The 13,344-nt window shown below is 42.1% G+C and overlaps 1 protein-coding gene and 1 pseudogene across 4 annotated transcripts in view; one reads left to right on the plus strand and one right to left on the minus strand.

Annotated features, from left to right (window-relative positions):
• GRHL2 (grainyhead like transcription factor 2) overlaps nucleotides 1-13,344 on the plus strand; it is a 127,568-nt gene that overhangs the window by 29,473 nt on the left and 84,751 nt on the right. For all 3 annotated transcript variants that reach the window (XM_079796123.1, XM_079796124.1, XM_079796125.1), the window contains exon 2: nucleotides 8,616-8,811. In XM_079796123.1, coding sequence (XP_079652249.1) covers nucleotides 8,616-8,811 — 196 coding nt within the window. The remainder of the gene's footprint in view (nucleotides 1-8,615; nucleotides 8,812-13,344) is intronic.
• Nucleotides 12,169-12,950, minus strand: LOC307114288 (small ribosomal subunit protein uS5-like; annotated as a pseudogene). The gene has a single exon. The product of its transcript is annotated as a small ribosomal subunit protein uS5-like (transcript).

Below are 13,344 nucleotides of genomic sequence, written 5' to 3' on the forward strand. Positions count from 1 at the left end.
AGCACTTGCTGTTCAGTGTCCTCATCTGTGTAAAGGGCATGTTGGCCATACCTGACTTTAAGGATTTTGTAACCCATGTCAGGGGCTTAGAACACTATCTGGCATATGGTAGGTGCTCGATAAGTATGTGTGACTTCTTACTATTGAAGACTATTTGAAAAGTTGAAAGAAGCAAATAAAAATTCACCTATAATCATTGTAAACATTTTCAACTTAGATTTATACACACATGTACACACATTTTAGTTAGTCCATAGATTGCGGTCTCTAGAAATTCTCTACATTTTAAAAATTGATTTTAGAAAGAGAGGAAGGGAGAGTGAACGAGAAACATCAATTGGTTGTCTGCTGCATGCATTCCAACCTGGGATTCAACCTGCATCCTAGGTATGTGCCCTGACCAGGGGTTGAACCCACAACTGTTTGATGTGCGGGACAGCGCTCCAACCAAGTGAGCCACCTGGCCATGGCGAAATTCTCTACATTTAAAAAATTATTTCCTTGCCCTCTTCACTTTCCATTGTGACATCCTTCTCCTTATGGTTGTTTCTACTACTTAATGTGAGTTTCCTGCAGATTCTGAATTGTGTTCCTAGTTCTCTCGGGCTCAGTGCTGGATTACTTAATCAGGTGACGGTGATCATGCTTAGGGTACTAGAAAAGCTAAGGCAACCGTGAGAGAAGAAGAGCGCGTGTCATAGATATGCTTCAATCAGTGGGTCAGAATATTTCATTCATTAGTGTATCTGAAAATGGAACTCCCTTTATTTCCATACATGTAAGTTTTGTGCTATAATTCATAATTTTTAAAAACTATGCCTTTTATGTGGTGGAGGGTATCAAAATATTTTCAACATGAAGAGCATCACTATCATCCCAGGTTTGTGGGTTCATTTCATTTCCCTTGAATCTTATATGGATGGATTTTTTTCAATGGCAAAAGGTTAGAATCATTAAGGGTAAATGCTCAGTGTAGAAAGTTCCTAATAAATTTCAACCCTTGTTCTTACATGGAAAAGTATCTGTTATCTCCTGTGACTTGCCTCTAGCAAGCACCCAAAGGAGGGCTATTACTAAAGATAGTCAGCAGTGAAATGACTAACATCATTGGCATTTAAATTGTGACATTAACCCCAAATAGGATGATTGGTTCAGTAGTTTCCATTTGAAAATCTTATTCTGTTAATGGAGAAAATGCTAACACGAAGAAGAAGAAGAAGAAAAGGAGGAGGAGGGGGAAGAAGAATCACTTCTTTGAAACTTTGCTATTAAGTTTAGTTTCTGAATATGGCCTCTCTCGCCCCCGTCCCCCCCTCCTTTTGCTGGGGAGCTGAAATGATTATATGTCAGTAATCAGCTACAGTAGATTCAGTCTCAAGCAACTGAAGTGGATGAAGGCTAAACCCCAAGTGCTGAACACTCAGAGTATAAGATAGTCTATTGACCTGAGATATTAGTTTTGAAATAAATTAGAATATTTTCCTTGTTAAAAAAGATAAGATAATCTATTTGGAGAACAAAATCCATACATCAAGATAAAGGTTCTTTGTGTGTGTGAGAGAGAGGGGAGAGAGAGAGAGAGAGAGAGAAAGAGAGAGAGAGAGAGGAGAGAGAGAGAGAGAGAGAGAAAACAAGATGAGGGGGCAGGGGGAGGCAGGAGGAGATTGAGGTAGAGGACATAGCATGAAATCCTGACTGAAAAATTATATAAAAGTTTCACTTAAAGAGAGGGAAGTGGCTTGTCCCTTTTCCCCTAACTCAAGTCAATGTTCGGAATAATGGACAACAGATGGGAGGAAGAGTCATGAATAGCAGACCTTTGCTGGTTGGATTCAGTTTTCCCGCTTGCTTTCCTTTGGTTTGCATGTAAATTTGCTTGGTTTTCTAGTACTGTAGAAAACGAATATCATTTATTTAATTTGAAGGCAATCATTAGGACTTGAGACAAAATTTAAATAGGATCAATGGTTGGTAAAGTAAATTTATAATTATATTTCCTAAAATTAAGGCAACTTGCATTTGCATAGTACTTTATAGCTCACAACCAACTTTACAAATATGCTGTAAATTGATTTTATCAAAACATGAAAAATATAGCTCCCCCATTTCTTTCATAGTACTTGGAACTCCAACTTTTACTTAAATTCCTCAGTGAACTTTTATTCGCTGATTCAACAAATGTTAATTGAGTACCACATATGTGGCAGGCACAGTTTGAAGTATGATGTAGCCATGAACAAAACAAAGAATCCCAGCTCTTGTGTAGAGTACATTCTCATGAGGGTAGACAAAAATAAGCACCAAACACAATAAATAAGGAAGCTACATTGAATGTTAGAAGATGGTGACTGCTAGGGAAGAAAGATTAGCAAGCTGGATCATGGAGATAGAAAGTTCTATGGGTATTGGAAATTCCAGGATGGATGGAGACAGGTCACTACATTAAATAGGGTGGCCAGGATAAGTCTCAGTGAGGTGAAGTTTGAGTTAGAGGAAATATGAGTTAGCCATAGATATTTGTGGGGAAGCACATTCCAAGAAGGTGAAACAGCTGGAGTCAAGGCCCTAAGGTAGAGATGTGGTAATCAGTGTAGCAGGATCAGAATGAGTAACAAGGAAAGTATTAGGAGAGGAGGTCAGAGAAGTAAGAGAGGTGAGATCCTGTAGGGCCTCGTAGACCATTGGAAGGACTTTAACTTTTATTCTGAGGGAAATGGGGGGGTCACTACAGGATTAAGCATGGAGTGATGGGATGTGACTTGTGTTTTAATGGTATTTCTCTAGATGCAGTATTGTTGAGACTAGACTGGAGGGAAGGATGGTAAAAGCAGGGAAAATTACTAGGAGACTATTAATTATCTACTACTGTGTAATATATCTCAAAACTAAGCAACATAAATAGCAAATATTTATTATCTCTCAGTTTCTGATAGGAATCTGAGAGCAGTTTAGCTGATTGGTTCTGGCTCAGGGTCTCTCAAATGTAATTAAGTTCACATCTGGGGCTATGATTGATGTAAGCCTTGACTCTGGAGAATCTACTGAGCTCACTCATGTGGTTGTTGCCCGTTGTCAGGTCAAGGTTTCAGTTCCTCCCCACAATATGTCAGTTTGCTTTTCCTGGATAAAGAGAGATAGAGGTAGAGGGTAGAGGGTGGAGGGCAGAGGTAGAGGTAGAGAGAGATTGAGATTTACCAAGATGGAAACTGGAGACTTTATTATCTAACTAGAGGCCCAGTGTATGATTGAATCATGCACGTGTAGGGTCCCCTACACGCTTTCGCTTTCAATCGCGGGAGAGCTGGGTGCCTGTCTGCTGGTGCACCAGGCCTTTCAGAAGCCTCCGGCTCAGCGGAGGCTTCTGAAAGGCCTGGTGCCGGAGCAGACAGGCACTCAGCTCCCCTGCTTTTGATGGTCCGCAGTGGGACGTGAGCTCGCTGTCCCAGAGACCCCTTCTGTTCTGCAGCACAGCCATGGCGCAGACGCTGAGCTCGCGCCGCCGCTGGCAACGCGAGCTCAGCGTCCCGCTGGCCCAATTGGCTACCCTGGCCACCCCGAGTCCTGTCCCCTGTGCCTCCCGCTGGCCCAATCGTGGGCGTAGCGGAGTGATGGTAATTTACATATTACTATTTTATTCGGTAGGATTCCAGAAGTGCCATACTATCACTTTTGCCATATGCTATTGGTCATATAAGGCAATTCTGGAAAAATGTGGGAGGGAAAACTCTACAAGGTATCATTGGGACACAACCAAGATTAAAACTGAGGTGTATTCAACTCCAAAACCACCCTCCCCCTAGGTTTTGAAAAAATACACCAAAATATAAACAAAACAAAACCCACAAACCAATGCCCTCCTAGCAATTATGAAAGAAATGGATGATGAGAAATGAACTGAAAGTGATAATTTGTGTGAACAATTCACTCTCCTCATTTTTGTTTTGTGATTCCAAGTACAATGGATTTATCTCTGGATTTGTCGACTATTTCTATACATATTTTTAGGAGATAGAGAGAGACGTTGTGTGCTTCTTTCCAGCAAAGCATTTCTGCATTAGACTGTTATTAATGCTCGGGGCGGGGGATTGTAGGTTATCTCAGACCGAGTGATCTAGAGCTTTTCTCGACTTGTTGGTTATGGTCTCAGTCACATGTCTGCTCCACCTCTTTCACTACTAAAGCTGATGACTCATCTCTCAACTGTTCTCTCAACATCCACAAAATGAAGTATTGGATTAAAGAAAACAAAGGAGAAAAAAATTAAATGTGTGAACTAATACAGCCTTAGCCTTGCTATGAGTGCTCAGGTATTCATCTAGACCAGTGGTCGGCAAACTCATTAGTCAACAGAGCCAAATATCAACAGTACAACGATTGAAATATTTTTTGAGAGCCAAATTTTTTAAACTTAAACTTCTTCTAACGCCACTTCTTCAAAATAGACTCGCCCAGGCCGTGGTATTTTGTGGAAGAGCCACACTCAAGGGGCTAAAGGGCCGCATGTGGCTCGCGAGCCGCAGTTTGCCGACCACTGATCTAGACTTTTCTCCAGAGAAGGATCAGAGATCAAGTTCATAGTTGCTCTTAAAAAAAGAAAAGGTTTGTGTTGATTCTAGAGAGAGAAGAAGGGAGGGGGGGAGAAAGAGAAACATCGATGTGAGAGAGAAATATCAGTTGGCTGTCTCCTGCACACCCCCTACCAAGCATCGAGCCTGCAACCCTTGCATGTGTCCTGACCAGGAACTGAACCAGTGACCTTTTGGTGCATGGGACGATGCTCAACCCACTGAGCCACACCAATGAGGGCTATAGTTGCTCTTTACAGTTCTGTGTTTGAGGCTACCCAGAACCTAACACACCTGAAGCTACACAAAAGATACTGAAAAAGTTGATCACAGCAGTGTTAGCACAGTGATGAAATCTACTCCAGAAATTGTTCCAAACTTGGGTAAAAGCTGCTCTGTGAAACTTTCCTTTCTTAACAGGACTTTTGCTCACTCTACCAGGGAGATTATTCTGTTGTTATAAAGCCAACCTTTATTCCACGGTGCTCTGTACCAGAGAGATTCTAATCTGTGGAGAAAACATACTGAAGTCATTACACAGTTAAAGAGAAGAGCATGAAAGGCTTCTTCGGCCATCAGACATATGAAAAGAAACGAGTCAAGCTGTGCTTTCCCAGACTATTGCTTTCCATTGATCATGCAAGGACTCACCAACCATTTCATCATAGGGGAAAGGCTGATGAATCTCAGTTTATGAGGGAACATTGGTGCTGGGAACAGATGAAATCAGCAATCCAGGAAGCTCAGCGGGAGGGAGTAGGGACTTGAAGAAGGAAGACTCGAGGGAGAAATCTCTCCAGTGAATCAGGACACTACTTAGTGTAGCTCAAGAGCTGGCTCTTATCCCTCCCTCTGGCACTTCCTGCTGAACTTTTGGAAATGAGCCAGTGTTGTAATTAGCACTCCCCTCCCCCAGCAATAGGTGCTTCTCTTAGGCATGAAACAGAATAAAATCCTCATCTTTTTCGATGGTGAGGTGACTGCAAATAGCATGAAGCTCTTCCTTCCTGTAGGACAGCGTTTTTAGGAAGTGTGCATGATGCCTGGGCTCTCATGGGCAATGATTAGGGTTCCGAATCCTCTATTTCACCTTTTAAGGAAAGGCTGCAGACCAGGAACCCAGGGTGGCCCCAGCTACACAACTGTGGAAGGGGAGGTGGTGACACTGCCATAATTTTCTCTCTCTCTAGACTTTATTTTATTTATTTCGTTAATTTATTTTTAAAATTTAGTTTTACTGTTGAAAGTATTACAGATGTCCCATTCTCCTCCCCGCCGCCCCCATTGACCCATTGAATCTTGCTCCCGCCCCCTCCCCAGGCCTTCACTGCACTATTGTCTGTGTCCATGGGTTATGCATGTATGCACACAACTTCTTTGGTTAATCTCTTCCTGAGTCGCCTCCCACCCCCACCCCTTTCCTCTGAGATTCGCCAGTGTGTTCCTTGCTTCCATGTCTCTGGATCTATTTTGTTCATCAGTTTATTTTGTTCATTAGGTTCCACATATAAGTGAGATCATGAGATACTTGTCTTTCTCTGACTGGCTTATTTCTCTTAGCGTCATACTCTCCAGGTCCAGCCCACCAACATTTCTGTCTCCAAGTCCAACTTTATCCTATATGATTAACAATTTTTACAACACAGAAATGCTGTTATTTTACTGTTAGATCAAAGCATGCAGGTAATACAAATGTGCTCCTTTTGTCAGAAAATTCTAGTATTCTGCATTACCAACATACTCTTCGCCGTGAGAAATATTCCCCACATCTGCCCATTTCAACAGGGACCAGCACATTGCTACCTATCCTTCAGATCAGGGGTCCTCAAACCTTTTAAACAGGGGACCAGTTCACTGTCCCTCAGACCATTGGAGGGCCGGACTATAGTTTTTAAAAAAAAACTATGAACAAATTCCTATGCACACTGCACATATCTTATTTTGAAGTAAAAAAACAAAACAGCAAAAACACCCGCATGTGGCCCGCGGGCCGTAGTTTGAGGACGCCTGCTTCAGATCATTGTAGACACTTCCATTCCTCCTAGAGTCTCTGATTAGGTTAGTCCCCTCTGTCATATACCCTCCTGACACCATCCATTTCCCTTTCTCACATTCATCCCTCTTGTTGAAAGTACCGGCTCTGCCCCACTGGACAGCAGGCTACATGGGCTACAAGGCAGTACCTGTCTCATTCACCACTGTCTCCTCTGGAACTAGCATGATGTCTGGCACCTGTTGGACTCTTAATAAATACTTATGGAATATTGCTAAATGACAACTTCATTTTCCCTGTAATTAATGATTATCATTAGCACTTTAAAACTATAACCAACGTTACCCCAAATCGGTATACCCACACACTTTACAGGAACATAGAACTGTGCAGTGACAGTAATACCTGCTATTCACATAGCGTGTGCAGTTTAGAAAACTGTTTTATCCATTGTTTTATTTGATTCTGACCATCACATTGTGAGGCCAGTAAGGTGGGCATTGCTATTCTTACTTGAAGCCCCAAAAACCTGAACCTCAGGCAGTTTTCCGCCACCGTAAGTGGCGAGCAAGGACTCACTTTCAGGGTCTGTGCTACTCCCATCATGGCGGATGAACCCTTCCACCAGCGGTTTTCTCACTGCCTTCCAGAAACGTGATCATATCCTTTTAATCCAATTCATTTGCAATTGGATTAATATCCTCTCTCTCGTCCCAAATCAGTTCTACCAAACCACTGGCACCAAGAGTGCAAATCAGGGGCCTAAAGACCGTGTTGCATAGATTCCATCCTGTTGTTGTGAATTTCCTACCCCCAGCCCCAAATATATCTCACCAAGGTCACTGTTGTTTGCTGACCTTCCACCAGAGCATGGCACCAGGCCAGCACATAAAGGACCCGCAACACACTGTTGGGGGTTCACACCAGTTCTCCATCGCAAAGTGAGCTGGGAGGCCCTCTACCCCTGGGAGGTCCTGTAGGAGTGTCAACGGAAAGGGACCTCTTTTAGAACTGAATGACCATCAGAGGCCCTTGGTGCCTTCATTTCCACGGATTAGTACCGTTACTGCCTTCACCTGGCCTGCCCTGTCACGGTGAGTGGGTCTAGGAGTTACTGAAATACAGTGTCTCCTTGTTCCATTTTGTTTCCATTTCCATGAACAAGTGAAGGAGGGCCAGGAGATGAGAGCCAACGCCGCTCTGGGCTCCTTTACTTGACAGCGGGGGCCCTGACCGGGGAGCTGCTGAGGACTATCATGGTCTCTGGACACTTGAGTCATTGTCACATCCTCTTTAAGAAATTGCCTTGCTTGTCAATTGCTGCTTTACCTGAGATTGGCTTGGTCAGGGTTAATAAATGATTACTCCAGCCCCTTTCTGTCAACTCTCTACTGAAGTCTCCACTGCAAATTCTCTAGACACACTCCTCCTCACTCTCCGTGATGATTTTTGTAACCTGTAGCGTCTATGTCAATTGTAGTAGGATTCTGTGACAACACTGTCTCATCATCTTGCTTATTCTCATTAGGCAGCGTATCTGCGAGTCTTGTTTGCAGAGTAGCTTACATAGCCTTTTTAATTAAGAGACTTGCAGTAGCCTGTAATTCTCTAGCAATTTCACACGTGGATTAAACTAGATAAGACAATTTTTAATAATCATTAATGTGTGATTACATTTGTGTATTGCACATATTCCTAATTAGAACTCAGAGAACGAAATGAAACCTGCTTCCTCACAGGGTATCATTCTAATATTCATTAATGAAGAATAATCAAGTGATTTGGCTCCTGGAATAATTGGTTATGGAAAACCAAGTGTGAGGGGAACCAATTTTCTCTACTTACACAACCTTTCAAAGACCATTATTACTTCTCATAGACAGTGAAAATGTAAACCAGTGACTTTATCAATGTCATGTGGCAGTCACTTTGGTTTTAATCTTCATTTCCCCTCCCTTCTGGGGAAGTACAAATTAACCATAGAATGTGTGTGGTGCTCGTGGGAAAAGGAATATTTCTCTGATAATGAACCTCATTTTTTTTTTTTGCTTTTACAGTAATAAACGACTGGTGGCCTTAGTGCCCATGCCCACTGACCCTCCGTTCAACACCCGAAGAGCCTACACGAGTGAGGATGAAGCCTGGAAGTCCTATTTGGAGAATCCCCTGACGGCAGCCACCAAGGCGATGATGAGCATTAATGGTGATGAGGACAGCGCTGCCGCCCTTGGCCTGCTGTATGACTACTACAAGGTAGATCCTGCAGCCCCACCTCCCTCCTCTTCCAGCCCCCAGGGCCTCCCCTCCGTGGTGAGAAGAGGGGCAGAGTCTTTCTCCCAGGCCAGAGAACAAATAGTATTTCCACACCTCTGTGAAATTCAGCCTCTTCCTGTTCTCATTGCCTCACTGATTTCCCATTGATGAAGCACAACGTCCCACCCACCAGAGGCAGTTGGCATTGGCATAATCACTTCTGTGTTCTCTGTTCACATGCAAGCATATTATTTACATATAATTCCTACTTCATGTCATATGGCAAACACTTTAACTTTATGATTATTATTTTTAGTGATTGAGAATATTACATTGTGTAGCTGTACCATAATGCAGTGATTGCTCAGTTGTTGGTCATTTAGGCTGCTTTTAGATTTCTGTTTTATTTAAGGAACATTCAGGGGTTCTAGACTTTTCAGGTTTATAAGGAATATTTCAATGAATGCTTTTTGGGGTAGACTTTTGTAGCAATTTCAGGACCTAATTTTGTTACAATTCTGTCTCCATTTGTTTTGATGGGTACTAAATATTTTGAAGGACCCTTAAAATGAAATAAATGTAATACACTTATATTACAAAAATACCTGCCATACTATACCTTCAAAATAGGAGTATTTCAAGAAATCAAACAACAAACAGCGATCTGTCTCAACTATAAAAGACTATATATATATGGTATGACCTGCTCCCTTAGAACCAGTGAAGTATAAAAAAAAAAAATTAGCAAGTATTTACTGAAGGAGAAAATTTATTGCTGCTTTGATTGTAAACATCATTGGCTAATGCTGGGATTTGGCTCAAAGGTGAGAATGGTGGCGTTTATTTTGCTGGTTGGGCACAGTGAACTTTATATTTTAGAATAAGAACTGACTGCCCACATCCCCCTCTCTCTCTATCATGAGAAAATAACCTAAGAGAAACCATTTTCCTTTTAGTAAGTTTCAGTCTTCATTTCCTATTTCCTTCCTGCTTACTACTTCCTGTTTCCTTTCTGCTTACCACTTCCTGTTTCCTTTCTGCTTACCACTTCCTGTTTCCTTTCAGCAGTGTCCACTTTTGCAAGTTGAGTTGTCCCTGTTCCTCTCCTAAACCAGTTTTCATGCTTTCCAAAGATCTCCCACCACCACCACCCACTCTGGGCCTGCCCCCAGGCCAACTCTTCCACGGAAGTTGCCACAATTACTTATTCCTCTTTCAGCTTCTTTCCATTTTCCCCATTAAAACACACAGGAGGCTCCTCTGTGGGGATATGAATGAAAGCCAAGCCATGCTGGCCTTATCTAAGATGCAAGACAAGATACGAGTAACTGACAGGTCAGGCCATTTAGGTATATTAAATGAGGATATTATTAACTCAAACAAATGAATCTTTTCAGGGTGTCCCCCAAAAACGTATACACACTTTTAACAGCGGATAGCTCAAATTTTGAAAATGAAATGTATTTTAATAAACACTGCCTTTATAATTATTCGAAGTGTGTGTATACATTTTTTTGAGATGCCCTATAGATGAAGGATTTTCCACTGGTCCCCTTGCCCATTGATACTGATTCTCCCCCCCCCCCCCCCCCCTTACCAAGAGAGTGGAGTTGGCAGATTTTGACAGTCACCTTGGGAAGGTATAGAACTCCCACTGTGGCTCCTGACAGAGCAAGAAGGGATTTTAATTTTGCGGGGCTTGGACTCCAGATGAAAGGATGTGTTAGAGCCTAAACTACATTTCATGTAAATAGGGCAGTTTCCTCCAGTGAACAGGTAGCACCTGAACAACAATGAGCCTGAAAAACAAAGATGGTTTCATGGTAGGCTTTTCTTTCTCCTTTTCTTTGTTTGTGGTTGTTTTATACTTTTAATTCATTTTTGACTGAGGAGCTCATTTGAAAAAAATACAAGGATGAACTCTACAAGTTTTGGAGTAAAAATTTCAAAATTTATGGAGGATGGTCCTGAAACACAGAACTTACCAGTTAGACTGCCTCATGTGCTAAGGCCAGTTCTTGAAGGTTCAGCTTTATTGGACATTTGTGGTAATACATAATGTTCAGGAAAGGTCTCATCCTTAGAAAGAAATCGCAAACGTTTTCCTTCATGATAAAAAAAATAGTTAAAACTTAATAGTTTCATCAATTTTTAAAATCTAGTAACACATCATTGAAGTGACCCTGATTTAATTACTTGGGTCATTACAACTTCTTTTTGCAACTTTTATAACTATATTAAAATAATGTTGTTAATAGTTTCATGAGGCTTGGAGGAAATATATTAAGATATATTTTGAAGAAATATATTGCTCTATTTTTAAAGTAGATTTTATTCCATCATTGTAAAATGGTCATACTTTCATATATCTTTATTAGAGGGTGATTGTTTTGTATTAATGAAGAAGAAAAACAGGTCAAAACAAAAATCATTAGTAATTTATGAAAACAATGTATTTTATTTCCCAGAGAAGAATTATTAGTAAATATGTCACCTGGATTACCTTTCCTGTTGTACATTTTTAATATTTAAAGGAGATGAAATATTGCTTTTTGTAAATATTTTGAGATGCAGAGTAGAGACTTTACATAAAACTCAATTTGTAGCCAAGTCTGTAACGCTTTCTGTGGAATGACTATTTTCCACAATTAATTTATTTATTTAGGATATAAAATATTTAAAGTATTTTCTAAGTCTTTGTAGATTAATATAATAACATGGCTTTGTTTATTTTATATAAGCTTTACTATATTTTTGCTTGAAGCATTAAAAACATTAAAGGGTTAGTCTTTTTTCCAAAAAATTTCGTGTCCAAATGATCATTTTCACACCTTAGCCCTTTGGATGTTCCTGGTTTATATCTGCTGATGTTAAAGTGATAACAGTTTAATCTACATTGAGGATAGACTTTTCTGTAGCAAAGGAAAATGTTATTGAAAAGAGTTTAGCTTTTGGAGGAAAAACGTTGGGAAGTCATTGTAATAATTCTCTCCACGTTATCATTTAAATTTTGTATGCTTTTTCCACCTTTTTGGAATGCTCTTTGATTCTTTCTGTAATCGATACCATTTTTCCTTCCTCCTAAGGCTGGAGTGCCTTATCCCTTAGGGGACAGTGGTGGGCGTTGTCAGAGGGGGGTGTGTGTGACACATAGTAGGCACTCAGGAGATGGTGGTCCCTGTCCTTAGAAGCTGGCATCGGCATATCACAGTATAATACTTTATACATTTCAAAGTCTTTTTTTAAAAACATGCTCAATTCACTTAATTATTTTTCTTGTATAAAGTTATGTGGTGGGCCACAGCTGGAGCCTGGGTGCTCTGCACAGAAACTGCGGTGTGGGTCTTTACAAGGTGGTCAGTGAATTCCTGATGGGAGGCTTGGTGCACAGTCTCTTTCCAGAGCTTGGGGGTGAGCTAGCTGTAGGTCTTAGAGGTGGCCTTGGCGAAGTTGCCCTGATGGCATTGCAGCCCCTGGCTGAGGTGTCGTAGTCATGGATACCAGCCATCAGCAGCAGCCTCCTGGGGCACGGGTGGGGGTGGTATGGGGGGGCTGAGACGAGGCCTGTGTCCCTGGGGGCACCATCACAGAGCCACAGAGGTGCTCACTTTACAAGCCAGTGTGGGGCTTACCAATCTTGTTCCCCCAGTAGCCTCGCTGCACGGGACAATAGAGAGCTTGGCCAGGATGATGACTCCACAGATGACAGTGGCTACTTCCTCAGAGGACTTAATACCCAGACTGGCATGTCCATTGTAGTCCCCCAGTGGCAACAAATGCCTTTGACCAGCACGGGCCTGCTTTTGTACTGGCGGCTCTGCTTTTGTACTGGCGGGTCTGCTTTTGTACTGGCATAATGTTCAAAACCTCCTCCTTGAGGGTTGCCCCCAGGAAAAAGTCAATGATCTCAGATTCCTTGATGGGCAAGGGGAAGAGATAGATCTCCTCCAGGGACTTGATCTTCATGTCTTTGCCCATGGCCTTGCCTCTGGGAGCTCTGAGGCCCCAGTCCTGGCCCTGAACATACCGTGACCCAGGCCTGGATGCCACTGCCAAATCATGCACCAAAGCCACTGCGGCCTCCCATTCCAGGGCCCTGGGCCTGCAGGCCCTTCTGCAGCACCTGCATCACCTGCCATTTGGGTTTCCTTGGAGAAGAAGTCGTAGTCTTTTTGCCTACCTTTTTAAACTGTCACCACAGGATCACTGCAGGGAACCCCATCCTGTGTTATGCTTTATAGTTCAGGCAACTAAGTGGGATTTCCTCAAGGTCACAGGTCAATTCTGTCTATTTCCTAATGTCTATTCCATTATACAGGCTGCCATAAAAAATTGCCACGACTGGGTGGCTTAAACAACAGATTTTTTTCCCCCCCTCAGAGTTCTGGAGGCTGGAAGTCTGAGATCACGGTGCTGGTAGGGTTGGTTTCTAGTGAGACCGCTCTTTATTTCTTGCTTGCAGATGGCCATCTTCTTGCTGTGTCCTGACATGACTTTTTCTCTGTGTGTGTACTCTGGTGTCTTTTCCTTTTC

Source organism: Cnephaeus nilssonii (assembly GCF_951640355.1).
Source record: "Cnephaeus nilssonii genome assembly, chromosome: 18".
In the NCBI taxonomy this organism is placed as follows: Eukaryota; Metazoa; Chordata; class Mammalia; order Chiroptera; family Vespertilionidae; genus Cnephaeus; species Cnephaeus nilssonii.